This window comes from Pelobates fuscus, chromosome 3, assembly GCF_036172605.1.
Source record: "Pelobates fuscus isolate aPelFus1 chromosome 3, aPelFus1.pri, whole genome shotgun sequence".
Lineage (NCBI taxonomy): Eukaryota > Metazoa > Chordata > Amphibia > Anura > Pelobatidae > Pelobates > Pelobates fuscus.
The window spans coordinates 37,715,775-37,743,479 of NC_086319.1; the positions used below are offsets into that span (position 1 = coordinate 37,715,775).

The 27,705-nt window shown below is 41.2% G+C and overlaps 1 protein-coding gene across 2 annotated transcripts in view; it reads right to left on the minus strand.

Annotated features, from left to right (window-relative positions):
• Positions 1 to 27,023, minus strand: part of GXYLT1 (glucoside xylosyltransferase 1) — a 29,637-nt gene extending 2,614 nt beyond the window's left edge. The window contains exons 1-7 of one of the 2 annotated variants that reach the window (XM_063446927.1): positions 26,822 to 27,023; positions 19,917 to 20,009; positions 15,208 to 15,382; positions 13,982 to 14,107; positions 13,632 to 13,883; positions 6,299 to 6,422; positions 3,482 to 3,651 (exon numbers count right to left, since the gene is read on the minus strand). In XM_063446927.1, the coding sequence (XP_063302997.1) occupies positions 3,482 to 3,651; positions 6,299 to 6,422; positions 13,632 to 13,883; positions 13,982 to 14,107; positions 15,208 to 15,382; positions 19,917 to 20,009; positions 26,822 to 26,958 (1,077 nt within the window). In that variant the 5' untranslated portion in view covers positions 26,959 to 27,023. The remainder of the gene's footprint in view (positions 1 to 3,481; positions 3,652 to 6,298; positions 6,423 to 13,631; positions 13,884 to 13,981; positions 14,108 to 15,207; positions 15,383 to 19,916; positions 20,010 to 26,821) is intronic. The other variant, XM_063446928.1, reaches the window with a different exon arrangement.
• Between the last annotated feature and the right edge of the window lie 682 nt (positions 27,024 to 27,705).

Below are 27,705 nucleotides of genomic sequence, written 5' to 3' on the forward strand. Positions count from 1 at the left end.
AATTGATTTGCATGTCAATGAGTGAAATAAGTATTTGTTCCTCTATCAATCAGCAAGATTTCGGGCTCCCAGGTGTGTTTTATTCAGGTGACAAGCCGAGATTAAGAGCAGTCTCTTAAAGGGAGTGCTACTAATCTCAACTTGTTACTTGTATAAAAGACTCATGTCCATAGGAGCAATCAATCAATCAGATTCCAAACTCTCCACCATGGCCAAGACCAAAGAGCTGTCCAAGGATGTCAGGGACAAGATTGTAGAACTACATGAGGCTGGAATGGGCTAAAAATCCATCGCCAAGCAGCTTGGTGAAAAGGTGACAACAGAAACACAAATAACTGTCAGTCTCCCTCGGTCTGGTGCTCCATGCAAGATCTCACCTCGTGGAGTTTCAATAATCATGAGAACGGTGAGGAATCGGCCAAGAACAACTCGGGAGGATCTTGTTAATGATCTCAAGGCAGCTAGGACCATAGTCACAAAGAAAACAATTGGTAACACACTACGCTGTAAAGGACTGAAATCCTACAGTGCCCGCACAAGGTCCCCCTGCTCAAGAAAGCACATGTACAGGCCTGTCTGAAGTTTGCCAGTGAACATCTGACTGAATGATTCAGAGGAGAACTGGGTGAAACTGTTGTGGTCAGTTGAGATCAAAATCAAGCTCTTTGGCATCAACTCAACTCGCCGTGTTTGAAGGAGGATCAATGCTGCCTATGGGGGTGATTTTCTGCTAAGGGGACAGGACAACTGCACTGCATCAAAGAGATGATGGACGGTGCCACGTACCATCAAATCTTGGGTGAGAACCTCCTTTCCTCAGCCAGGACATTGAAAATGGGTTGTGGATGGGTATTCCAGCATGACAATGACCCAAAACACACAGCCAAGGCAACAAAGGAGTGGCTCAAGAAGAAGCACATTAAATCCTGGAGTGGCCTAGACAGTCTCCAGACCTTAATCTGTGGAGGGAGCTGAAGATTCAAGTTGCCTTGAAACCTTAATAACTTGGAGAGGATCTGCAAAGAGGAGTGGGACAAAATCACTCCTGAGATGTGTGCAAACCTGGTGGTCAACTACAAGAAACGTAAGACCTATGTGATTGCCAACAAGGGTTTTGCCACCAAGTACTAAGTCGAAGGGGTCAAATACTTATTTCACTCATTGACATGCAAATCAATTTATAACTTTTTTGACATGCGTTTTTTTCTGGATTTTTTTTGGTTATTCTGTCTCTCACAGTCAAAGTGGCACTGTCATGTCGAACTTACCATTCTCCAATTGATTCATCTTCTTTCCCTCTGTCAGGATCTGTTCTTCATTTCTACCTATCTGCTCTAGTTTTCTTTAAACATAAGACAAAGTAGAGAGTAGAGGGAATTTGGAAGTGATGGCTAAATTCCAAAGAACTTTCCCACGCTGCGAAAATATATCAGACCACTCTGATTGGTTGGATTCCAAGCCAACCAGGGTGATGTGACAGGTAAATTTAGAGATTTACCTGTCAGAGCAATGATTGGTTGGCTTAAACCAACCAATCAGAGCGCCCTGAGCCTAATTGCAGGGCGTAGGAAGACTTTATAAGCCTTTCCCCGCCCTGCGGAGCTCAGTCGGCGCAGTGCCCTCCCTGGGTGAAGATGGATTGCTTTTTAGCATCTAGGCTCTCTTTTCCGGTGGTTTTTTTTTTTTTTTACAATTTATTAGTTCAACAGGATTTATGGATTTTTATTTGGCCTTTTCTGGGGCTGAAATAAGAAAGATTTAGAAAAAAAGAAGACATCTAATGGTAAGTTTAGTTTAATTTCTTTACAGGTATTTAGTTTTATTGCCTCCCCCCTCACTATTTTTATGTAGGGTTTCATTTTATTGAGGTGGGTGACTAGGGGCTCGAGGGACCCCTAATCACTGGAAGTGGGGGGGATGGGGGGTATTTTTACACCTAGTCCCCACCTGCGGCCGAAGGGTGGGGGCAGGGGGACGATAACGACAATAAGTGCCCCCCCTTATTGTAATTTAGGGCTCCCACCTGCTGCTCATGGGTGGGGGGAGGACAATAGGTCCCCCCCCAATATTTCATTTAGGGCCTCCACCCGCCGCTCATGGGTGAGGGCTGTGGGGAAGGACAATAGGTCCCCCCCCCCCCCCCATATTATAATTTAGGGAGCCCATCCGCGGCTCATGGGTGTGGGCCGGCTGGGGGGTGTGGGCCGGCTGGGGGGTGTGGAGGACAATAGGTCCCCCCATTTTCATTTAGGGACACTAATAACATGTTTGTATTTCTAAACATTTAGTATTTCGTTAATTTGAGCACTTTCTAGTTATTTTGTTCAGAGTGCCTGTAAGATTTTGTTTCTGACATTTCAAAGTATAAAAAGGGGCTTAAAACCCAGTGTAAGTAAACAAAAAGATACTGTATCATAAAAAACCAAGTAATTAACATGTGGGAGAAATCTCTAATTTACTACTTGAATATATGAACTATTGCATGTGGTTAACACTTCAGTCTTCCACCTCTGTGATCCGAATCATACTTTTGTTTTTCAGACATCATTGTTTTCCATATGTTTCTTTTTATTCGATCTCTTAAAATGTTTTCGTTTCAGGGTACACATACTAGTGTCACCTAATAGGCCAATTACTGTCCAGACTAAACTAAGTTGACAAAATGAAGGGAAGTCATCCAAACATCCATAGCTGCATAGCCAATAAAACCATATGTATTGGTTATAGTGCCTAGTATACCCTTTTAAAGACAAAGGCAAACCGTGCTATTAGTCCGGAAGGAAAACATCCTAAAGTGCAACATAAAACACATTAGCAAAATTTTAGGAGGCCAATTTACGTGGCTCCAGTAACTTCCTAGCCCTGTGTTTGTAAAAGCTTCCCTGAATCCTTTTAATGTAGACTTCTACCCACCTCCTCCTATCTTAGTTATTTAGTGTATCGCACCATGGCAACAAATATTTCTGTGCTAGGTCACCATGGCACCTAACATTTACCAACGGTGCTTATTTATTTACGATTTATTACATTGATCTAATTTAATAAATGGTGTTCTTTTGCGAACATACAATTATTTATTTTGAATCTTGACCTTTGCAGTGTTCCCACAGACACCTAAGCATGTTCTGTGCATTATGTAGATTAGGTTCAAGTTAGTTACTAGTTTAAAAAATATTAAAAAAAAAAAAAAAATCTTTAGTGTTTATTAATAATAATAATTATTAAAAATAATTGTTCCATAAGCCTACAGTGATTTAGTAGGCTGAATGACCAGCTGTTTAGCTGTTGGTCTTGGTAGAACTCACTGAAGAAGATGCAAAGCCTGACGAGTTGCAGAAAATGCAGAACTTCAAAGATGTGTTTTAACTTATTTAAGCATTATAGATATGATTCATAATGAAATTTGTCACCCCCGGAGTTGGAGTAGCAACTTCTGTGTAAAGAAGAGTAATGCATGAGAAGTGATAGCATGGTACCTTACATTTCGGATTGCATCATACACAGCTCTAAAAGATGGCTGTTTGTTGTCATGGTACACCCCTCTGTTTCCATGGAGAATAAAGATGCCGTCCTTTGCTTCTTGGCAATTGCTTCCATACATGCAGTGATCGGGACGATAATTCCATTGGCAAGGGAAGACAAAAAGGCTTTCTGTGAATTGTGGGTGAAAAGTAAATGTTACATATTTTGCTTTAATTCTATTTAAGTTTTATTTATTTTTTTTAGAAATGTATAATTTTGGAAACAATTAACTGATTTAAAAAAAAATGTTTAAGACAATATATCACTGTACCTGTTAAAATGTATGAACCATAAAAAAAAATGCAAAACATGCAATAACCACAGCATAAAAATTGCTCAAATCAGTAGACTTGTACATTCAGTTTTACAAATTGGCTGATTGGCAGATCATAAAAATTCTGTAAGTCCAAAGGCAGGGATCAGCTGGACTCCTAAAATTCCAAACTGAATGTTTAATAGTAACCGAATGCTCAAAATAGTGAAAATTGACGAATGTGGACTGAATTCCATTCTACTCTGTCAAGCGAATTCCGACCGGAATTAGCTTCATTAAAAGGGCAAGAAAATAATTCTATGAATGTACTGCAAAACACATATTAATATTAAGTATATATTTTGCAGTACAGTGATAGACTCATGTTTATGCCCACTTGGTTTATTTGAATAGGTTTTCTTGAATCACTTGCATGGATGTTGTTTTGATGGCCCAAACAGCAGCCTTAGTGATATTCGGTTGATCAAATTAAAAAACGTCGAGTCTGAACCAAATTTTTTTGCAATGCACAGGTCTGAAAAAAACAAACATTTTCAAAATTCAATGCAAAGGGTTACAAATATTCAGGCCCATGAGGTTACAGGGGAATATATATTTATTTTATTTATTTTTTATTATTTTTTTTAACCGTTGTCATGTTGTGCCATCTCGTTGCATGATTCAGCAGAGTGTGCCCACAAAATCTTTATCTCATGCGCACACCCTTCACTATTTCGTTGGCATGTTCTACTAAATCGTGCATACGAGACTATATTGTGGGCAGTAGGACTAGCATTTCAGTAAGCAACTACTGCCTCTGACAGCCCCAATCCCTGGCTGGGCTCCAACATGGTGGCAGAGTTGATCGGCCCCTCCCATGACTTTATTGGAGGGGCCACTCGACTGCCACCATTTTGGAACCCAGTTTTGAATACATTTGTGTTTATGTTACTAAGTAATAGGACACAGTGCCCTGGTAGTTTGTGATTGCCTGCATGGATTGTAGCTCCATAGCAGAGTTGAAAAACTATGTATGAAAGACAAGGGCACATGAGAGATCAATGCGTTGGGTATCTCAGTTTCTGCCGCTTTGAAAGAACAGCTAATATCAGGAGACGGAGAACACACCAATTATTCTCTCCCATGTGGTGGCTAAATGTGCTGATTTCCTAGGCAGATTACGGAGACCTAAAGGGTGTATAAATGGACACTATGGTCACCAGAACAACTACAGCTTATTGTATTTGTTCTGATGAGCATTATCATTCCCTTCAGTAAACACTTTTTTTTTGCAGAGAAAATGCAGTGTCTACATTACAGCCTAGAGACACCTCCACTGGCCACTCCTCAGATGGCTGCTAGAGGTGTTTCCTGGGCCAGTGCTGCACAGTGTGACTGACATTCACTTCCTCCACCCTGTGAACTTTCCTCATAGAGATGCTGATAGGCCAGGGCTGTGATTGGCTTGTGCTGGCTCTGCCCCTGATCGGCCTTCTTAATGAGTCTCAGCTAATCCAATGTTTTCATATGTGAAAGTATTATGATTGACTCAGACCACCACTTCTGATGTCAGCCAAGCAGGCAGTTTATAAGCAGAGCCAGCAGCAGCAGATGGGAATAAAAGTAAGATATTGCAATATTTAAAGGGGCAAAGGGTGAGGCAGGGTGGTTAGACGGTGGTTTTAACACTATACGATCAGTAATATATGTTTGTATCCCTGACTATAATGTTCCTTTAATAAGCAGTGCAATGGGCTTCAACATGGTGGCAGTTTTGGAAGGCCCCTCCAGCGACATCAATGGAGGGAATAGCGGACAATGCCATCATTTTGGAGCCCAAGCAAGTGACCCAAGCATCCTGAGGCAGCATGGAGTCAGGTAGGGGAGCATACTGAGGCACTGGCACTGCTGTCCCAGATACAGTTATCTTGCGTGCACTATTTAATAGACTAACCATCTTGTGGGCACAATCTACTAAATGTTGCTCACAAGATAGTACAGCATGCCCATGATGTTAAAAAAAAAATATTTAATCTGTAACCTCTGGGGCTCTGTACAAATAATATAAAACAAAGATGGGATTTCTAGGGAGATGTAGGAGCTAACCATAAAGGGATAACTCTAAGCACCATAACCAATACAGATTATTGTAGTGGTTATGGAGCAAGTAAACGTATTTTTCGTCAAACTGATTTTAAGCAAATTTAAAAAAAAAAAAACTCGATCTCCAAAATGGAAAGTTATATGTGAAATATTACTGCTTAGTAAATCTTCGACTATATTACTTCTAGTGAACTGGCATAAGGAGCCATCGTCAAAGTCATCAGTGCTTTGTAAAATGTCAATACACCTTCTGCTCTGTGTCCATGAACCTGTTACAACCATGGTGGCCTTAATTGTAAACAAACAGGTGATGTTGTTAATGCAAATCCTACAAAGCTTTGCCAGCCTGGCAAAAAGTGTCAAAAAACGAATACAAATAATAAAAATAATAGCACAACTTATTTTGTTAAAGCTACATACCTGGATTTTGGGCAAAAATAATATTTAACAAATCCTGGTCACCCCACGTTATATTTAACTTGTATTTTTTAAGCAGTGGCATAAGAAGATCCTCCCAAACCAGACGTGCTGTTGTCATGTCATTCTAAGACAAAGAGTGGGAAATGCAAAAATGAATATATATATATATAAATAAATGTACTTAACACTACAAATTTTTCATATAATCTTGTCAATTTATATACCAATATAATTTACATTTAAACACATGTAAGGTATCAAAATACTAATTTCAGCTCTCTTAATTTAGTTTAAAGGAGCACTATATAGTGCCAGGAAAACAAACTCATTTTCCTGGCACTATAGTGTTATTAGGTCCCCTCCTCCCTCGGAGCCCCTCTCCTGCTGGGCTAAAGGGTTTAAAACCCCTTCAGCCACTTACCTTAATTCCAGCTCTGGGCTCCCTCGGCGCTGGTGACCTCTCCTACCCCTGCCGACTTCAGCTCCCAAGTCGAGCCGAATGCACATGCGCGGCCAGAGCCGCGCGCGCATTCAAACCGCCCAAAGGAGAGCATTACTCAATACTTTCCTATGGGGATCTGAACTCACGCTGTGTGAATTCAATGCGATTTTCACACTGAGAAACGCGGAAATGGCCTCTAGTGGCTGTCAGGAAGATAGCTACTAGAGACTGGATTAACCCTGCAATGTCAACATAGCAGTTTCTCTGAAACTGCTATGTTTTCTACTGCAGGGTTAAACTAGGGGGACCTGGCACCCAGACCATTTCATTGAGCTTTAGTGGTCTGGGTGCCTATACTGGACCTTTAAAGACACTCCACTGGGTAAATACAAATACATTAAAAAAACCTGTTTAGTATATATACCCTCAATGAAAACATGCATGCATTTACTATGAATTTTTAAATTGTGGTATATATTTAAAAACAGCTTGCAAAAGCTGCAAATCTCTTTGCATGCAGGTGCTCTGGGAAATTGCCTGCCTTTGGAGTTTACCTCTACTGAGCTAAACAACCAGGAAGTAAAAGAGCCAGTTATCTGATTGACAGCCAGTAGGGTGTAACAAGGTTAATTTATAAAAGTAACAATTTCTGTTCTGATTTCCACACTTTTTTTTTCTATTCATTTTACAAACAGGACACTCAAAGTCTAGAGCTTCCTCACAACCTCTTCACCTGTTGTCTTTTTTTGTTTTTCCTTACAATTTCCAAGTATATATAAGCACATCTTGCACTTTATAGGCACTATGCAAACATGTAGATAGATCTACAGGTAAAAAAGGCAGAATATTAATGAAAACACACATGGATCGCAATGGGATTTTATTTTAAATTGGAACACAATCAAAATATAAGGAAAAAATAAGAACTACTACAATTAACATACAAGCTGATTTTTGGCCCAATGTGGCAAAAGGAAGAACTTCAAACAGCTTTTGCATCTCGCTGCGTACATTTGAGAATATCTATGGAGGGTCCCACCGAACATTCCACAGACAGAGTTTTGTATAGATTCCGCAGGCACAAGAGTGCACAAGTGACGCAGCTCCAGATATCTTCCTTTGCCAGGGTTAGAATATAGAGTGTAACAGGAAAATTGTATCAGCATGGACAGAGAGGTTAAAGGAACGTTCCACATACATAAAGCACTTCAGCTTGCTTGAGAGCTTTATGTGTCTGGGGTCTATCATATTTGTTACAGTTTATAAAATTGCTGCTTTTAATAGAAATTGGCACATTTATAATTGGAGGCAGAAACACCAGGGAGGTATTCATCCACTTCCGTTAGCTCCACAGACCTAAACAGACGCAGCAGGCTGCTAAGCTAGAGCATGTCTGTCTTTCCCCTTGTGAACGAGTTGTATGTGTGCTCGTAGCTCCAGCTCAGAGGCTTTTCAATGAGACTTTCAGTCAGTGTCAGGGAAAGAGGGGAGGGCTTGCAAAGGTTGCAGACAGAAGGTCTGAAGTTTTGCAAACTGTTTTTTCCCCATATACAGACAATGCAAATATGCAAACAAGCATGTTTTTATTTATTGTTTTGGGGTTTTTTTGGGGGGGGGGGAGGGGGGTGAGGGAGAGAGGAAGGGGGGAGTAGATTTACTAACTTGTTTTTTAAAAACCCTTTAAAGATAGCTTAATCCTCCTTTCTTGTTGCAATGGACCACGGGTACCCCGACTGGTTACCTCTGCTATTGCTTTCCTTTAGCCACTCTGCAACCATCAGCACATGTAATTACCCATTCCCCCAGTAACCAGACGAAACATAGTCCTCCGAGTCAACTGACGTTTATTGGAACACGCAGGGCTTTTATGCACAGACCCCTACATGGGGTCTCCCATACAATAATACAGGGCTTTTCCACCCAGGATCCTCTCCAGAAAAATATACAATATTCTAAAACCCTCCAAAAATACATTTTCAAAAGGGGCTAATTTGATTGCAAGGGAGGTCAGAGCTTACAATCCAAATTCCTCTTTGAAGCTAGGACCCCAACTGAGCCACCCTGCAAGGTGTGAGAAGTCACACACAAGTGGCCTGAAAGTCTGGCTTCAGTATGAACTGACCTTCTCACTTGCCATATGTCTTTATTTCCTCCTATATAAGGTGCCCTTTGATATGAATAGTAATCAGCCCTCAAGAAAAACCCCTGTGCTCCAGTATCATATTAAAGAGACACTAACACATACCCCGGATTAATAACCAAGCCTCATTTCTATTACATTTAGAATGGGACAAGCACAATCTTCTAATCAGCCCAAACATGATTTGCGAACAAGGGGAAAAAACATACGAATGAGAGGTAGTTCTGCCACACCTGTCTTTCTCCTTAGGATGCCACCATGAAAGCAGACCTAAGGTGTCTTTACACAGTTTACAAAAACCAAAAAACGGAAGGACCCTGCAATGGACAGTGTCACTTTAAGGATGATGAAAATAACATTTGGGGAAATGTTCTAAGAAAAATATTTTTTTTTTTCTATAAATATTCGTATAGGTTATCAAAATATATTTGCATTCTTCCAGTGCCACCTAGTGGACACATGAATGTATGCATACTTTTTACTGGTATGTTTGAAACAATATGTCTACACATTTTATATTTCACCCTATACGAGACAATTATAATGAAAGGGTGTATACAGTGCATAATTCAGGTCTAATCAACGAAAATACTAGAGCTGAAACATGGGCCTTGATTTAATGAGCTTTCCATATGATTCAATACTGTTAGAAAAATTTCCAAATGATGTATCTACAAAAATTCCCATAGACTTTAATGGAGAGTTGTGTAGCCAAATAATTTTAAAGTATTGAATCATTTTGCTATTGTTAGATATTATTTCAATATAGGGAAAAATGTATATTACTACTAAAATAGCACATTTTAGCTTTTGTGCAATTGCAATTTAAAAGGGTAGTATAAGCTGGCTTTTTATTATTTTCATTTGCTACAATTAAAGAAGGAAAACCATCATTCTTGTAAATAAATAGCTTTTAAATCATATTATACGCTTGTAAATACTTTAAACATGTACTGACAAGTTGTGCAAGTTGAATAGGTATCAGGAAAAAGCAGGGAGTGGAAGCTGCAGCCAGAGACAGGTACCCGTATAATTCAGGTTTCCAACGATACTTGGTTTTAGAGAGTGAAAGAGAAGACATTCTGACTATGTCTCCAGAACCCTTTCATTGTACACTATTTCCCTTACATAAAGAGTCTGTTTTCATAGTTTACTCACTGCATGATCTGAACATAGGAAGCACATTAGTAGTGAAATAATAATAAATATTCTGTTTGGAAATGTCAAGTTGTGACATTTCATGTCAATTTGTCCTACTTGTGTCCCACTCGAGAGCCATCTGTTAGCCATCTTATGTTAGGTCCTTGCCTTCTGTCACCAATTATTCTGAGAATGTAACTATCACATCAACTATTTTGCGGTTTGCCTTTTTCAGCTTCTGGCAGGATTTTGATTCAATAGCTTTGGCCTTGCACTTTTGCCATGTGCCCCTGGGAGCATCAGTATTCACGGAGGTGAGAGATTTATTGAAGCCAGAGATACATGACGTCAAGTGCTCACTATATTTAATCTTTGGTGAGTGCTAAACGTGAAAGGTTCTCTCAACCTGTGCAAGGTGAGCCACTGTGTCTGGGCAACCAAGTGCAGTTATTTGGAGCCCCGTGCCTTTAGAATTATACCTTCTTTGCACTGACCCAAGAGGTTCAGATAAACTGCTGGTGCCTTGGATCACTGCTCCAGCTGTGATTCAATAAGGCACCACTTCCTAAAAAGGGCAAAGACCCTTCCTTCCTACCAAAAGCTTCCATCTTCAGGATAAAATCCTTAGGACTTGGCTCCACTGTGGCATTGTCAGTGTCCAAAATGAGAGGAAAAAAATAAACAAAAAATGGAAAGGGCACAACAATGTGACACAAAAAATAAGCACATGTGCAAGTGCACTATGAATGAATAAAAATCATTACTGGGCTGGAAGTAAAATTCTACCAAATTCTTGGGGGGGTGGGGCTTGACCGTGATGTTGAGCAGTTGCATGGAGCATGTGCTCCACAGACTCTCCGCTTAAACACTGATAATCAGGACACCTTGACTACCAATCCAAGCTGAGCGGATACCTGGGGGGCTCTGGTTATCGCTGGGCACTCTGGAGAAGCATTTGAAGGCTTGGGGTGTCAGTGCTACGACCTACTATGCGTGCGGCCTAGCGTGGGAATGGCTGGGAGTTGCAGCCGACCTCTCAGTGGGACCCTGCAGGCCTATATGAGAGCCCAGTTTCCTCCCCCTTTGGACCGTTGGGGGTTATCCCGGTCTCCACCACTACAGCCCCTGACACTTACCACCAATCTGGGTGCCTTCACATCCTGAAGTAACATAAGGTTCCAAGAGCCTCAAAATGGTGGTGACCAGCACACCTCCACAGGCCTTGCTGCAAGATGCAGTGGAGAGATGGAGGGAGACCTCCTATGCCACTTAAGACATTATCTGCTCTCAGTTTTGGCAGGCTGTAAACTCAGAAGCAACCCAAGCAGCAGCAATTATGGAGCGTTCGGCTCCTAGAGACAGAATGATCAGTCCCTCGATATCTGGGTCGGAAACTCAAAGGGCACCTCAGGCAGGACTTTGTCCAACCACCCACAGGGATTACCCTCATGCGGAACTCTCATGGGCTGACGGCCTCCTCATCATACATGGAGTGGGTTTCTCTCATGGCCTGATGCAGTGGAGCTACCAAGCCGAGGCACAGGCTGATCCTCCGCATTATGCTGGCACAGCCGTGTGCATTTTCTTGTCGTTATTGAGCCTACGCAATTGCAGTTATCTTTTTTTTTTTTTAACTTTATTTTCATTTAAAGAACAGCATGCAGAATGTGTCAGGAATTTTGCCCACCTTAAACATGATGTGGTGGTGGTCATTCTAATCACTTATCTTCACGGAGATATAGCGACCACTCATTTTAAACTATAGGCTATTAAGCATATAGCTATATGTTACAGTTCTAGCTTGTTTTATTTATATGCAGCTTGTAATATTTATGTCTCTATTATGCCATATAACCCTACGTGTAGCGTTTAGACATGAAAGTTTAACTCTGAATGTTGATTTAAAACAAAAAGTGCACATCTCTTGACATAACTAGTTATATGCATACAATTTATCTTGTCGCATTAACTACTATTGTTATGTCTTTGCAAGCTTGTATATCAATCTAAGCACTACAAAAATAAAGAATTATAAAAAAAATTCCACCAAATTATTGCCATGGTAAGAGGCGTTTAGAAAGAGCCAGATCCTCCAACAAGACATGTAACTTCAACAATGCAGGTTCCCCAATCAGTGCATGTAAAGGAAAAACCTCAACCACATCTTTTTCAAGATGGCCTGGCAGTACAGTCATTGAAAAACTTCAAAAAGGGCTTTGGCCTGGGGGGGGGGGAGGGGGTAAAAGGTTGCCATGTGAGCAAAATCCAGCTAGAACACTTACTGCAGAGGAGTTCCACAACTAACCGCTGCCTTATTATAGGCATAAGAAGAGGTACCATGCAATATACTCACACTGAACTATAAAATTATAATTAATATTGCAAACGTTTTTTAATGACATACTGCAACTAAGGCCACTTGAATTAATGCAAGTTGGAAATAAACCAGCTATTTTTTTTTTATTATTACTACTTGTTTTTATTTATGAAGCTGCTTTTTTCGGGATGCAGGTTCGAAAGAATCAAGGAATATTAATCTGCCTGTTCATACTTCCCTTTAAAAGTAAAGCTCTCACAATAATCATTCCTAATAGAAGGTTTGCAAAAAAAAAAAAAAAAAAACAGATGATTTATGTTTGGCCACTCTAAAAAATTCAAAATTAAAGCCATTCATCTGAGCAGGAAAAACACTACATCACATCAAAGTAACTACCAATATTAATAAAATTAAACGAAGGGAAAAAAAAGTGTCAGCATTTTATGTGGAATGCCTTAGAATGCAAAAATAAATATGTTAGATTATCATGTATTTTTTTTTTTTTTTCAAATAATGTGGTGGTAAATTATTTCAAGCTCCTCGTGGTATGTAGCCTTTTCTTATTCCCAGTCTTCTCTCCAAGTGTTGCCATGAGACTTCAGTTACGTCGAGGATGGCTCTTTAAGGAAGCTAAACGTCTGAGCATGGTTGGGTAGAATTTGCTCACTGCATCCATCCATCTTTTATTATTTCTCACTATAAAGGCATGTGCACGCAATCGCAGGCTATTGAAGCAGAGCAACAAAAAACCATCGCTGACATAACTAGGTCAAAATCCATCAAGCAGAGACTAAGCCACCATCCAACAGCGTGATGCATAGTGGTTATGGTGCTTGGAGTGTTGCTTTACCCTGTCAGTCTTCTCTCATACCAGTATAAAAATATTAAATACTGTCAATGTTATTTACTAAACTGAGAATTATAGCTGAATTCAAAATAAATTTCAAATTTAAGGTCAAAATAGCAGAAATGGTGGGGAGACTTAAATTTGAATTTTACTTTGAATTCTTACCTTGGTAAATAACCCTGTGTGGTGTACAGTATACAGTGAGTTAAAACAACAAAGTTTTTCCTCACTTCTTTAATATGTCACTCAAATTCAGCATGTTGTATGCTATAGCATCAAATAAGGTGCCTTAGAAACATGTAGTTGCCATTACAGTCTCAATACTTTTTATGTCTTTCTGATACTTTGCATTAAGACATTAGGTTAATTTAATATAGACGGCGTCTCTTGCTACTGGAAGACCACTATATCAGTTCTGTTGTAGTTCAGAATACACACGTCACTCACCTTAAAGTATTTTCTTCTAATTCGAGTCATATTCATTAACATTACTCCAGAATTGATTCCAGTCTCCCCATGATAAGGATGCCTAGAAAACCGATTATACCACCCGATGCGGGGTTCTTCGTGTTCCGGGGCCATAGCAGCAATCTGAGTACTGTTAAAATCACCCAGAAATGACCAGATATCATCCACCGGGCGAAGAAATAAGATATCGGTGTCTACATAGAGCAGAGAGTCCACATCCTTGAGGATTAACTGAGAGAAGGCAGGAAAGAAAGGAACAAAATTAGACATTCTATAAAAAAAAAACAAATTCAAACAACTAGGTTACATTCATATCAATGAGGACTTACCGGTAAAAAGAGCCTTTGTGAAGCACAGGGTTTAAAAAGTTTCCTCCATTCTGCCGCATTCTCTGAAGGAAAAGTAATTGGGTACAACATATACTTGAACTTGCCGTGAAAGGCCCAATTATCAAGCTGCAATAAAAATAAAAAAATTGGAATAAGTGCCAAGATCTGAAATCTGAATCCTATCCTAGGCAGGCAAGAAATATTTCTGTACAAGATATGCTTCCGATAACCCATTAACAGAAAACAGTGGCCCAAACTAAGCAGAAGTGCAATGTGTGAATTTGGTTTGGAGTTAAAGTAATATCACTCAACTGCAAACCAAGCATTTTGCTAAAAATGAACTTCCCACGCACAAATAACTCAAACAGATATAGATGCAATCTATACACTGTGCTGGCAAAATCACAAACTCCTGACTCGCTACATTTGAGAAAAGTCTCAGGTCGAGATGGGCCAAGTAAAATATAGAAAAAAAATATTTGCCTTGTACCTTATTTCACACCTACATAAACTCTACAGTACGTGTGTAGGAGAGGTTACAACACCACATAATTACTGCCCTTACTTCAGGACAATTTTCTTGATTAACATTGATTCAAGAATATTTGTCAAGTTCTTAGCTAATCGCCTATTCTTTAAAAATGTATTTTAGATGACAACGCAGAATTCACAATAGGCTGCCAGGCATTATTTAGTAAATGACGATGTATCATTTTATTAAGAAGGAATGGTTGTCTCTTTCTGTCTCTAGGTATAAGACATTTGATTTGTCCACCAAGTTTACTTAAAGTGGCTCTGCCACCCCCATATGATAAATGAGTAAATCGTTGTCACTCACAGTGACTTGTTGGAATTTAATTATTTCATAGAAATTCCAACACAGCCAAGTTCTATATTGAGACAAAGTAGGGACTACTTTGTTTTAGTATTTTTCCTACGCTTGACAAAAGGTGGAGATACCCTTTATCAAACGTGTAATTTCCCCCAGCCGCCACCAGTGATGACTGTAGGGGGAAAAAAAACCTCTTTCTATGATGCATCCCGCAATCTGGCAAATACATAGTACTTAGACTGCCACTTTAAGGAGCTAGAAAGTGTGGCTCCCTAGCTCAAGATACTAATAATACATTTTAAAATTCCCCTTAAATATCTAACTTGTTTGCTCATTCTTTTACTTCTCAAAAGGAAATATTGTGTCGGGAAAAAGGTAACATCAGATTACTTACAATAGCTCTGAAGTCACTCTGCAGCTGATCTTCTGCAAAAATATGAAACTGAAGAGGCTTTCTGCTAAAAAGAATAGCAGATTTCAACATTGTAATGGTTTCTTCCAATCGGTCCCCACAGGCCACAACGGCTAAGTGCAAAGATTCAGCGGCAACTTTAGCATGGATGTTGTATCTGCAATTAAATAAAAGATATATTGGTCAATTTAATTAGAAAACTGGAAAAGTAGACAAATCAATACATGCACGGTATTGAGATTTCTCTAAAACTAATAAAGTAACTAATGGAAATATATGAAAACATCCAACGATTTAATGGCTTCATATTGACACCCACCCTCTGCCCTTTTTTGTTTAAAACCTTACATAAATAAGCCTTTACTTACCTTTTCTAAAGCACTATCTGCTCATGCCTCTTCAACATCTTGACCAATCAAATGATTCTTATAAAGAAATATATAAAAGCGTATGTGCGGAAAATGCACTCATAGAGAAGCATTAAATCCAATGCTACACTATGACAAACATTAACTGAACGTTCAATGCAGTTCCCCATGCAATTCACAAGAACATCTAACGTCAAGAACTGAGTCTGACTCAGTTCTCACTGCAGAAGCACCATCTAGTGGCGGTCAATGTAACAGCCACTAGAGGTGTGTTTAGCCCTATCATGTAAACATTGCCATATCTCTGACACAGCAATGGTTTTATATTGCTAGGGCAAAACCCTAGGGACAATGCAACCATGCCACTTCATTAAGATGAAGTGGTTTGGGTGCCTATAGTGTCCCTTTAATTAATTCTTAGCCCATAGCCACTACACTTCATTGTAGTGATTAAGATGAAATCAGTTGCTGGCACTGTCCCCCAGATTTATAATAAAAAAAAAAAAAAAATTCCCAGTGGTTTGACAAAGACTAGAATTCTCCTGGCACATGACTGACCCCTCTTAGAAACATAAAATGTGACAGCAGATAAGAACCATTCGGCCCATCTAGTCTGCCCAATTTTAAATACTTTCGTTAGTCCCAGGCCTTATCTTATAGCTAGGATAGCCTTATGCCTATCCCACGCATGCTTAAACCCCTTAACTGTGTTAACCTCTACCACTTCAGATGGTAGGCTATTTCATGCATCCACTACCCTCTCAGTAAAGTAAGACTGGTATTATTTTTAAACATTTGTCCCTCTAGCTTTGTCCTCTTGTTGTGGTAGTTTCTCTTCTTTTAACCCCTTAAGGACCAAACTTCTGGAATAAAAGGGAATCATGACATGTCACACATGTCATGTGTCCTTAAGGGGTTAAATATAGTCTCATCCTTTACTGTGTTGATTCCCTTTATGTATGTTTCTATCATATACCCCCTCTCTCGTCTTTCCTCCAAGCTATACATGTTAAGTTCCTTTAACCTTTCCTGCAGTTGTATCCTGCAATCCATGAACCAGTTTAGTAGCCCTTCTATGAACTCTTTCCAAAGTATCAATATCCTTCTGGAGATACAGTCTCCAGTACTGCGTACAATACTCCAAGTGAGGTCTCACCAATGTTCTGTACAATGGCATGAGCACTTCGCTCTTTCTACTGCTAATACCTATCCCTATACAGCCAAGCATTCTGCTAGCATTTCCTGCTGCTCTGCAGCCCAGCGGGAGGAGAGGCCCTGATGGTGGGGGGACCTGAAGGATTATATAGTGTCAGGAAAACGGGTTTGCTTTCCTGACACTATAGTGGTCCTTTAATTTCTCCTGTTTTTTGTATGCTTTTTATATACTGACTGCCAGGTGCAAATGACAGAGTTTATAAAAATAATAGAGAGATAAGATGGATGTACACTAAACGGGTTAATCCAAGCATCATAACCACAACAGCCCACTGGTGATAACGATGGCAGGAGTACCCTGGCCCGGTTCCCTGGTAACGGGGCAAAGTGTTTAGTAACGGCCTGGGTTCCCACCGGCTTCGATGCTCCAGCGATGTACTTACAGCTTCTGCAGAGCTGGAGAAGCTGAGGCTGTAGCCATTTGTTGATTGAGAGTGTCAGCTGACTGCTCTCAGCCAATGAATGCAATTCTACGCAATGACGTACCTCTAGTTCCGGGCTGTCTGATGAGACCCCAGTGACACTGTTTGAGTTACACCCCAGACAGGAGAGGTGTTAAACTTTGTATGAGCGGTGTTTCATAGCGAAATGCTCCAGGTACCATGACCACTTCAAATCACTGGTGTTGTTTGGAGCAACCCTTACATTTTAAATTTCATGTCTCACAAATACATATTGGGTAAATACAGGAGCTAAGCAAACATATTAAAGAGGAAAGCGACAGTTCCCTATTAAGTTTTAAAAAAGTATATAAAATACATTTCTGATTATAATTCAGCAGAACTGGAAACTATGAATAGCGGTTATAATTATAAAGCTAACTTATCGCAGATTAAACCAAACTGATTCATACTAGGTTTTAAACAACCATCTTACATGCTTTAAAAAATAAATTAAAAAAGTAAATCGAAAAAAGGAGTCAAGTGAGACCCTATAAATGTATAGGACAGGTTGTGTATCACACTACAAACATAGATAATGTATTGGTTAAATACTGGACATTATGGGCTTATGAGTGTTGGATTACTAGAGCATATATGAGGAGTACATTTCTCCAGATAGTTTTTAGGCATCAATTAAAGATGATGAGAGAATGTAAAATTGAAGCTAATGCACTACATAGCGAATTTAGCTTAGTGTAGTGGTTCTGTGTTCTATAGCCTGTTTTGATATAAACCAGGGCTCTTATAGATGCCCGGACACTATCCCACACTGACTGCTCTGCTAATGTGCAACTAAAACTTCCACTTCGTCCAAGTCAATTTCGACAACCCTGTATGACGCTTATCGGCTGTCTAATATATAAAAGGGATGTTTTTATATACTATTGGTATTTTCAGGAATCTGCATTCCAACAAATGCTATCAGGGTCCTTATATACACCATTAAGCAGTGTATTTGACCATTTTATTTTTATGATAAAATACAAAGCCCTGCATGAAAATATTGAAGGAACATTAGTCCCCAGCAGCCCGAAGCCCGGTTTTCTTTGACAAAATGGTGGAGGTAGAGATATGCATCCATACCAATAGCATAACCTTGCCACCATCATCTCATCATTGGAGGCTGAACTGCTGGGAACCAAAAATCTTTACTAAATGGTGAATTAATTGTTCAGTAGTGATGTGGGACCTGGCAATCATGGGCTCCAGGCACCATAACCACTTCAATTCGTTGAAGTGATTATATACATATTTTTCCTTTAAGATACGATAGAACATATGCTGTCTGTATAGCTCTCTTTACCTCCCTAAATATTCATGTAATGGAAAAACAATTACAATTTTGCAAATCAATATAATTTAATAATTTTCGGTGTACAAAAAAAAATATTTATTTTTAATTTGATAGAAAAATTGTTGTTTAACAACTATGTATCCTATGTTTCAAATAAATGTTGTGTGTGTCTGTGTTTGTGGGGGCGTCTTAAAAGTAAAAACATTTTTAATAAAGGAGTTGAGGATTGCAGACATAATTGCCTTCTTTATATGTAAGCACAATATATTCAGCAGAGACTAACAAGCATTTACACTGTATCGTTAAATTCACTACCAAAAAGGGTCACTAATTTAACTAAAGTGGCCTGGGTACATTGATCTGTCCTTTTAAACCTGCAATGTTTACATTTCAGGGTTAAATCCTCCTCAAGTAGCTGTCATACCACTAAAGGCGTCTCAACACTCAATGAGTAAAACTCATCACATGACGTGGAAGGCCCCATATAAAATCACTTTTTTCAATGAGGAAGCTTGGATGCATGTATGGCACTCCGCACATCTGCGCATCAGGTCCACAGTGCTCCACTGGGCAACGCGGTAAGTACAACAAAAGTTTTCTAAATTTTTACTGCACATAGGGGAGTGTATTCCCAACACCTTTAGAGGAACACTATAGGCATTCAGACCACTTCAGCTAACTGAAGTGGTCTGGGTGAAATGTCCCTATTGCACTTAGTGCTGCTATGTAAAACACTGCAGCCTCCAGTGGCTGTCTACTAGAGGGCTTCCTGGATTGAAACGGACCTTTGGTCCGGTATCTGATGCTGGATGTCCTCACAATCTGCATGAGGACATCCAGCGTCAGATTTGTCCCGGTAGGAAAGCACTGGTTCAGTGCTTTCATATGGGGATGTCTAATGTGCGCGCGGCATTTGCCGTGTATGTGTATTAGCGCCCTCTCGTCAAGAGACGTCAGAGGGGGTGGAGCGTTGACCCAGCGCCAAGGAACATCGCCGCTGGGATTAAGTGAGGAACTAAAGGGGTTTTAACTCTATTCACCGGGAAGGAGGGAGGGGGAGTGATAGTGGCAGGAATACAGCTTTGTATTCCTGGCATTATAGTATCCCTTTAAATACAGTAATGCAGGGATGGCCCACTGGCTGACCCCAGCGTTAGCATGTGGTGCATAATGGGATGTAACTATGCAGTAAGTATGAGAACCTTCCATTTAATATCTATAGAGCTAAATGTTTTGAAGGGTATATTCGCTAGCACTGTATATATGTTACATTAACGTGTGCAAAGTGAACTTGTTTCCATGGACGTTAGTCAATAAATCTGGGCTGCTATTTTGCGGTATAATGTTTCTATATATAATAGCATGGCCTACCTAAAAGAAGCTTCGAAAAAGCAGTCCTTTCCACATACATCAGTGGGCAGCATCCAATAGGGATTCCAGAAAGATACACAGTATTCCTTACACCTGACAGGATAAGACAAAATACGGCCTGCTTGTTATATGCAATTTATACAGAGATATCACATGGTATGATCCATACATGCCAATGTTTGAGCCAGCAGCAGCCAGCAAGAAGCTTTTCAGCATTTGTGGAACTAGAGTAATGTAATCTATCATGAAGCTGTGAAAGTTGAGGAGCAGATCTAGAAGTAGCTATTGGTTACCCTTGATTTAAACAATTTTTGGTGCCTTTAATGAAAGAACAGTTGCTTAAACTAACACTTCAAGTATCATATCCACTACAGCGTGCTTTAGTGGCTATGGTGCCAGGAGTGCCCTTGTGCACCCCCATTGTAAGCAGTCGCTTCATTTTAGAATGGGTGACTTCCAACGTAGGCTTCTCCGTTCGCCACACCTCGCCTCCCCTACTTCCGACAGCCAGCCAGAAACTTCTGCACCATATGGCATAGCTTAAATAGAAAACTTCCAGCCCTTGGTTGGAAGAAGTGGAGGCGTGGGGTGGTGATAAAGTAAGAAGTCAAACTGCTCTAAAACAGTTTGATTAGTTAAATGGGGGGCGGACCACCAGGACAAAGATAATTTTGGGCGGCTCGGTTCTGATCTTCAAGTGGGTACCAAATCAAAGGATGCATACGGTGGAACCCCTGGGTAACAGAAAGATAAAACTGTTCATCTCTAGATATGCAATGCTAAACTGAAGTTTTACCTTCTTACAAAAAAACAGATATGACACACTAGGAATCAAATCTCAAAAAAAAAAAAAAAAACACTACACTTCAGGCAAACCCCTTTATACTTTGAGATTGAAGGTCAAGGGAAAAAGAGTACACCTTCTGCCCCAGGTTATGAACAGTAGCACTGACCAATGACATCATAAGATACAAAAAGCAAGAGAGTCTCCAAAACTCACATAGGAAAGCTGCAAATAGAATCTTGATAAACAAAATTCATCAATTTATATACTTTAGCCGATAATATATCCTCAAATATAATGGCCAAAGCATTATTAGGTGACATCACCTACATCTCATACATATATGATGTACACAAACACAACCTACCAACAAACACTTTATATAAAAAAAAAAAAAAAGGCAATACCCTCTCACAAGACTAATTCAGAGAATCTAGATGTAAGTGGATTAAAGGGGAAAAAACTCTAGTGCTGTTTTGGCACAGGAAAGAACCTGCTCATCCTTTCCTGGCCATAAATAATGTATTGCCGTTTTTAAATTAATGTAGATTCTAATAGAATCTCCTGACATTAAAGGGACACTATGGGCATCCAGATCCTAAATGAAGTGGTCTATGTGCAGTGTGCCTGTCCCTTAAACCTGCAATGTTAAACCATAGCAGTTTTAGAGAAACTCTGATGTTTACATTGCAGGGTTAAGACAGCCTCTAGTGGCCCTTCCTTGATTCATATGGAGTTTAACTCTGTGAAACGATGCTTGATGTCCTCACGCTTTTCATGAGGACGCCCAGCGTTTTAAAAATCCTCATAGGAAAGTAGCAATGCTTTTCTATGGTAAAGCACTAAGGCGCACACGGCTTCTCCGTGATGTCGCGGAAGGAGGAGACCAAGTCAGCAACGAGGTTAGTGAAAGGTAAATGAAAGGAAGGGTTTTTAACCCTTTCCTTAAGGGGGGAGGGATCGCAGTGGCACACTAGAGTAATAGGATTACATGTGTGTTCCTTTAAGCACCAAGACAACTTTAGCTTAAAGGGACATTATAGTCACCAGAACAACTACAGCTTAATGTAGTTGTTCTGGTGAGTATAATAGCTCCCTTCAGGCCTTTTTCATGTAAACACTGCCTTTTCAGAGAAAAGGCAGTGTTTACATGGCCCCTAGGGACACCTCCAAATGGCCACTCCATAGATGGCCACTGGTGGGGCTTCCTGGCTCAGGGCTGCACAGTAAGCAGCCCTGCTGTTCAGCGTCCCCACATTCTGCATGGAGGCGCTGACTTTTCCTCAAAGAGATGCATTGATTTAATGCATCTCTATGAGGAGGTCTTGATTGGCCAAAATGGCATTTGACCCCACCCTCGTGCCGATTTTAGTAAAAAATCAGCCATTTTGATGTCACAAAGGGAGCAGAGCCAGCGCCGGCAGACCCGCGTGGCGCTGGAAATAAGGTGAGTTTTATACTTTTATGAGGGGGCAAGCCACCTAAATGGTGGGTTTACACTATAGGGTCATAAATACATGTGTGTGTTCCTGACCATATAGTGATCCTTTAAACAGACACTCCAACTAACATGACCACTTCAGTGATTTAAAGTGGTTGGGATGGTAAGAGCCTGGGAGTGCAGTGTTTCTGCTGGAAATGCTACAAATACAGAGGAATTAGCACTTGTGCCAGGGGTCATTTACACACATGTGACTTTGGCATCCCGGCCTCTGTTGCCGCCAACAGACATATTGAGCTTCTCCGTTGCAGTTAGGTATATGAATATACAATAGTAGTGATATGTGTTAAAACCCGTATTTAGTAATAAAACGTAATAAAAGTTTTATTACTGCATACGGCTTTTCACACATATCCCTTCTATTGTATACCACAATTAATTCGTTTAATTAATTATTACTGAAAATTTACAAGTAGCCCAGGCTGCCGTTGCAAGAGGCATGGATGGCAGTGCTGTGAGCTTCGAGCTTTGCGTTGTACTGGATTAAATGTAAACAAAAAAAAAACTTTCATTAGTTTTTTTTTTTTTTTCCAGAAGAACATAATTAATTGTGCCATATAGAGTATTTTACAGAAAATGCCCGCCCTCCCTATCTTTATGAAATACTCAGATTGACTGTGTTGAACAACTTCGTGTTAGTATTTTTCCTCATCTGAGAAAAGATTGACAGTAGGCGGAACATTCGCTGACAAGCCTCGTAATTTCCTCCAGCTGTAGGGAAGTTAATGCTTTCTTTTGAGGATCCTGTGGTCTCATGCGTGCAACCAGGAGTTAAAAAAAAAAAAAAGAGAAAAAAAAGAAGGAAGGAAGAGGATGGCGGCGCCCACAAGGGACAGGTTCTGGTTAGTAAATTTGCCTTCCCTCCCCAGCCACCAAGTGACGACGTCACCGTCAGGGGTCCCTGCTAAATATGCACAGACCCAGACGGTGACAGAGACACTGTAATGAAGCAGGCATGGTGTCCAGATCATGCCCATGCAGTCTCACTGCTCAATGCTCTGCCAGCCATTAAGAAGTTAAATCCCTTTTGTTTCTGTTTATGCTGCCCAAGCCTCACCTTCCCTGGCAGTGTCTCACATAGCTAACAAGATTCATTTTCTATCAGATCTTAAAGGTACACTCCAGAATCCTAAAGCACCTTAGCTTTCTTAAGTTCTTTAATTGTGGAGAGTATATCCAAGTATATATAATTTTTTTTTCTTTTCACAAAAAGTGCATATTTCTAAAGAAATTTGGCACTTTTATAAATTAAAGGACCACTTCAGTTTAATGAAGTGGTCTGGGTGTCAGGTCCAGCTAGGTTTAACCCTTTTTTCTATAAACATAGCAGTTTCAGATAACTGAATGTTAATAATGTCAATAATGTTTATATTTGGGTTAATCCAGCCTCTAGTGGCTGTCTCATTGACACCCGCTAGAGGCGCTTCCGCGCTTCTCACTGTGAAAATCACAGTGAGAAGACGCCAGCGTCCATAGGAAAGCATTGATAATGCTTTCCTATGAGACTGGCTGAATGCGCGCGCGGCTCTTGCAGCGCATGCGCATTCAGCCGAAGAGGCGGAGAGAAGAAGGAGAGCTTCCCGCCCGGCGCTGGAGAAAGAGGTAAGTTTAACCCCTTCCTCTCCATCCAGCCCGGCGGGAAGGGGTCCCTGAGGGTGGGGGCACCCTCAGGGCACTATAGTGCCAGGAAAACGAGTATGTTTTCCTGGCACTATAGTGGTCCTTTAACCTTGTTACATCCCCCTGGCTGTCAGACAATCACTACTTCCTGGTTGTTTAACTCGATGGAGCTAAACTCAAGAGGCTCAGCTCAGAGCACCTGCCTGGTAATGACTTCTCACTGAGCTGCATTGGGAAGTCTGTGTTTGGAAAGCCACAGAAAGTCTGGGCTTGAGTAGAAATGGAGGGTTTGCAAAGGCGTGCGCTCTGGTTGCTATGGTAATTTTTAGCACTTTTAGGCTAAGCAACACTAGAGACATTAAAGGGTTTCTATAACCCTTCCTGATTCTGTTTTGGATTTTTTTTTTTTCTTAAAATGCCCTGTTTGGTCATTATTAATAGTTCCCCCCTCGTGAAATGCTCTAAAAAAAATTTTTTTTTTTAAAGTGTTCAAACTTACCTGTAATCCAGTGCCGGGCGAAGCTCCCATGGCTGACCTCCATCTTCTGTCTGACGTGACGGGGGCGTTGTGCGGACCAACCACATGTTTCTCATAGAGAAACCTGTGATTGGACCAATTCGCCGTCTCAGAGCGCATGTCTGCACACTGGGCTAGAGAGTAGAGGTAGTGGGGGTGGACAGAGGAGGGGAAAAGAAAAAAAAAATCACAAACAAATGCAAACAGAAAATACAACATATTTTATAGACAAAATTGACAAAGTTTTGTGTGCTGGAAGTGCAATTAACCCTCAGAACATAGTTAACAATAACTCTGTAGGTGCAGTGTAGGTACAAGCTGTCCCTTTAAAAGGGACACTATAGGCACCCAGACCACTTCAGCTCATTGAAGTGGCCTGGGTGCAGTATCCCAGGCCCCTTAGCCCTGCAATGGTAATGATTGCAGTTTTTAATCGACTGCAATAATTACATTACAGTGTTACCTTAAAGGACCACTCTAGGCACCCAGACCACTTCAGCTTAATGAAGTGGTCTGGGTGCCAGGTCCAGCTAGGGTTAACCCAATTTTTTATAAACATAGCAGTTTCAGAGAAACTGCTATGTTTATAAATTGGTTAAGCCTTCCCCCTAATCCTCTAGTGGCTGTCTCATTGACAGCCGCTAGAGGCGCTTGCGTGATTCTCACTGTGAAAATCACAGTGAGAGCACGCAAGCGTCCATAGGAAAGCATTGTAAATGCTTTCCTATGCGACCGGCTGAATGCGCGCACAGCTCTTGCCGCGCGTGCGCATTCAGGCGACGAGGCGGAGAGGAGGAGGAGGAGAGCTCCCCGCCCAGCGCTGGAAAAAGGTAAGTTTTACCCCTTTTCCCCTTTCCAGAGCCGGGCGGGAGTATGTTTTCCTGGCACTAGAGTGGTCTTTTAAGACAGCCACTAGAGATACTTCCGGGTCGTTAGGCGACTTTTGGTCACCTGACTGACGTAGGACGTCCTCACTCTATGTATGAGGACATCCAGTGTCATCTAAAACCCCATAGGAAAGCATTATACAATGCTTTTCTATGTAGAAAGTCCTAACGTGAGCGCCGGCATGTCCATTAGGTCCTCCCATTTGGCTGACGAGGAGTGGAGGCGGAGCTGGAATCAGATAAGTGAAAGAATCAGGCCAAGTATAAACAAACAAGGCAACAACAAAAACACACACACAAAAAAGTCAATTTCAGTAATGAACTATATATATTAGGGCACTGGTACAGTCACAAAAACATTTCAAGGTTCACTTTTAATTAAACAATTCACTATTTTTCTCTATGTATTATTACATAAAGCGTGAAACATTGTAAAAAATTGTAAAAAAAATTAACAAGCATAGCATAGCAGGCTGAGCAATCAGCTACTGCTTTACACCCACCAGAGGGATTATTCACTAAATGCCAAATCCAAGACAACCGGAGGCGTTTTCTAATTTCAATTTAAGGTGTAAAATACATGATAAGGCAGCTCTGTCAAATATAAGTGTCTGCATATTTTGTGACAAATATGAAAATTCATAAAACAATTTGTCAACTTTAGACATAACCATAAAATGAAGTAGTCATTTAATAAAGATATTTTTCTGTCCCAGTTCTGTGATAAAGGTAAGTTTTGTTTATAGAATTTTTAATTATTATAATATTTTTGTTTACATATATATTTTATCATTGGAGTGTTCCTTTTACTTTCAACTAACAGGAGAAATCCTCACAAATGATGTCTAATGTTCCACATTTTAGTTCTCTGTAAAATATTTTTTGTTCTGTGGCATTAATATAATAATTAATTGTCTGTAATTTGCTGAGTAAAACTATCTTACTTATTTCACTGTTTAACACAATGTTATTCAATAAAAGTTTGGGGAATTTAAAGTTTGGAAGCCAGTCTGTACACATGGACACTCTCAAAAAAAACACCAAGTAAATATATATTTTGTCCTACCAGGGTCTTCCGACACAGTGGAGGAGGACGTTTGGCAAGCTATATTATGGAGTACCTTTGACATCCAGTAAGGGCTGGCTGAGGGTCATGGATCCAGGACCACAGTTTGCCTCATGCCCTAAGGGATGCCACCTAATTATTGCTATGGGTTGGCCTAGCAGTTGATGTAGGGCTCTGTATATGTGCTGGGGGGGCTCTGTACCTGTCTGGGGGTAATGGGGGCTCTGTACCTGTGCTGGAGGTGATTGGGGGCTCTGTACCTGTGCTGGAGGTGATTGGGGGCTCTGTACCTGTGCTGGAGGTGATTGGGGGCTCTGTACCTGTGCTGGAGGTGATTGGGGGCTCTGTACCTGTGCTGGAGGTAATGGGGGGCTCTGTACCTGTGCTGGGGGTAATGGGGGGCTCTGTACCTGTGCTGGAGGTGATGGGGGGCTCTGTACCTGTGCTGGGGGTAATGGGGGGCTTTGTACTTGTGCTGGGGGTAATGGGGGGCTCTGTACTTGTGCTGGGTGTAATGGGGGGCTCTGTACCTGTGCTGGGGGTGCTGCCCGCCTCTCCCCCCGGGCTGGCTGGCAGTGATGTCCCGGTGGTGGCTCAGGCCGTACAGCAGGGAACACAGGCCAAACCCCAGGCAGAGCAGGGCCAGCCGAGCCACCGGGCGACGCATCCCACACAGCGAGGCCGGCAGCTCTCCGGGCTCAGCCTGCTTCTTCCTTCCGGGCCCCAGGCCGCAAGCTGGATCCGGGGCGGGCCTGGGCGGGGGAAGGCCGGATCAAAACTTCCAGGGACTGACACACGGGCTGGCAGCTCGCTGGGAGGGCAACCCTGGGCATCCAGGTTATAATAACCAGGAGGAGGGCAACCCTGGGCATCCAGGTTATAATAACTAGGAGGAGGGCAACCCTGGGCATCCAGGTAATAACCAGGAGGAGGGCAACTCTGGGCATCCAGGTTATAATAACCAGGAGGAGGGCAAGGCCGAGCATCCAGGTAATAATAACCAGGAGGAGGGCAAGGCTGGGCATCCAGGTTATAATAACCAGGAGGAGGGCAAGGCTGGGCATCCAGGTAATAACCAGGAGGAGGGCAAGGCTGGGCGTCCAGGTAATAATAACCAAAAGGAGGGCAAGGCTTGCTATCCAGGTAATAATAACCAGGAGGAGGGCAAGGCTGGGCATCCAGGTAATAATAACCAGGAGGAGGGCAACTCTGGGCATCCAGGTTATAATAACCAGGAGGAGGGCAAGGCTGGGCATCCAGGTAATAACCAGGAGGAGGGCAAGGCTGGGCGTCCAGGTAATAATAACCAAAAGGAGGGCAAGGCTTGCTATCCAGGTAATAATAACCAGGAGGAGGGCAAGGCTGGGCATCCAGGTAATAATAACCAGGAGGAGGGCAACCCATGGCATCCAGG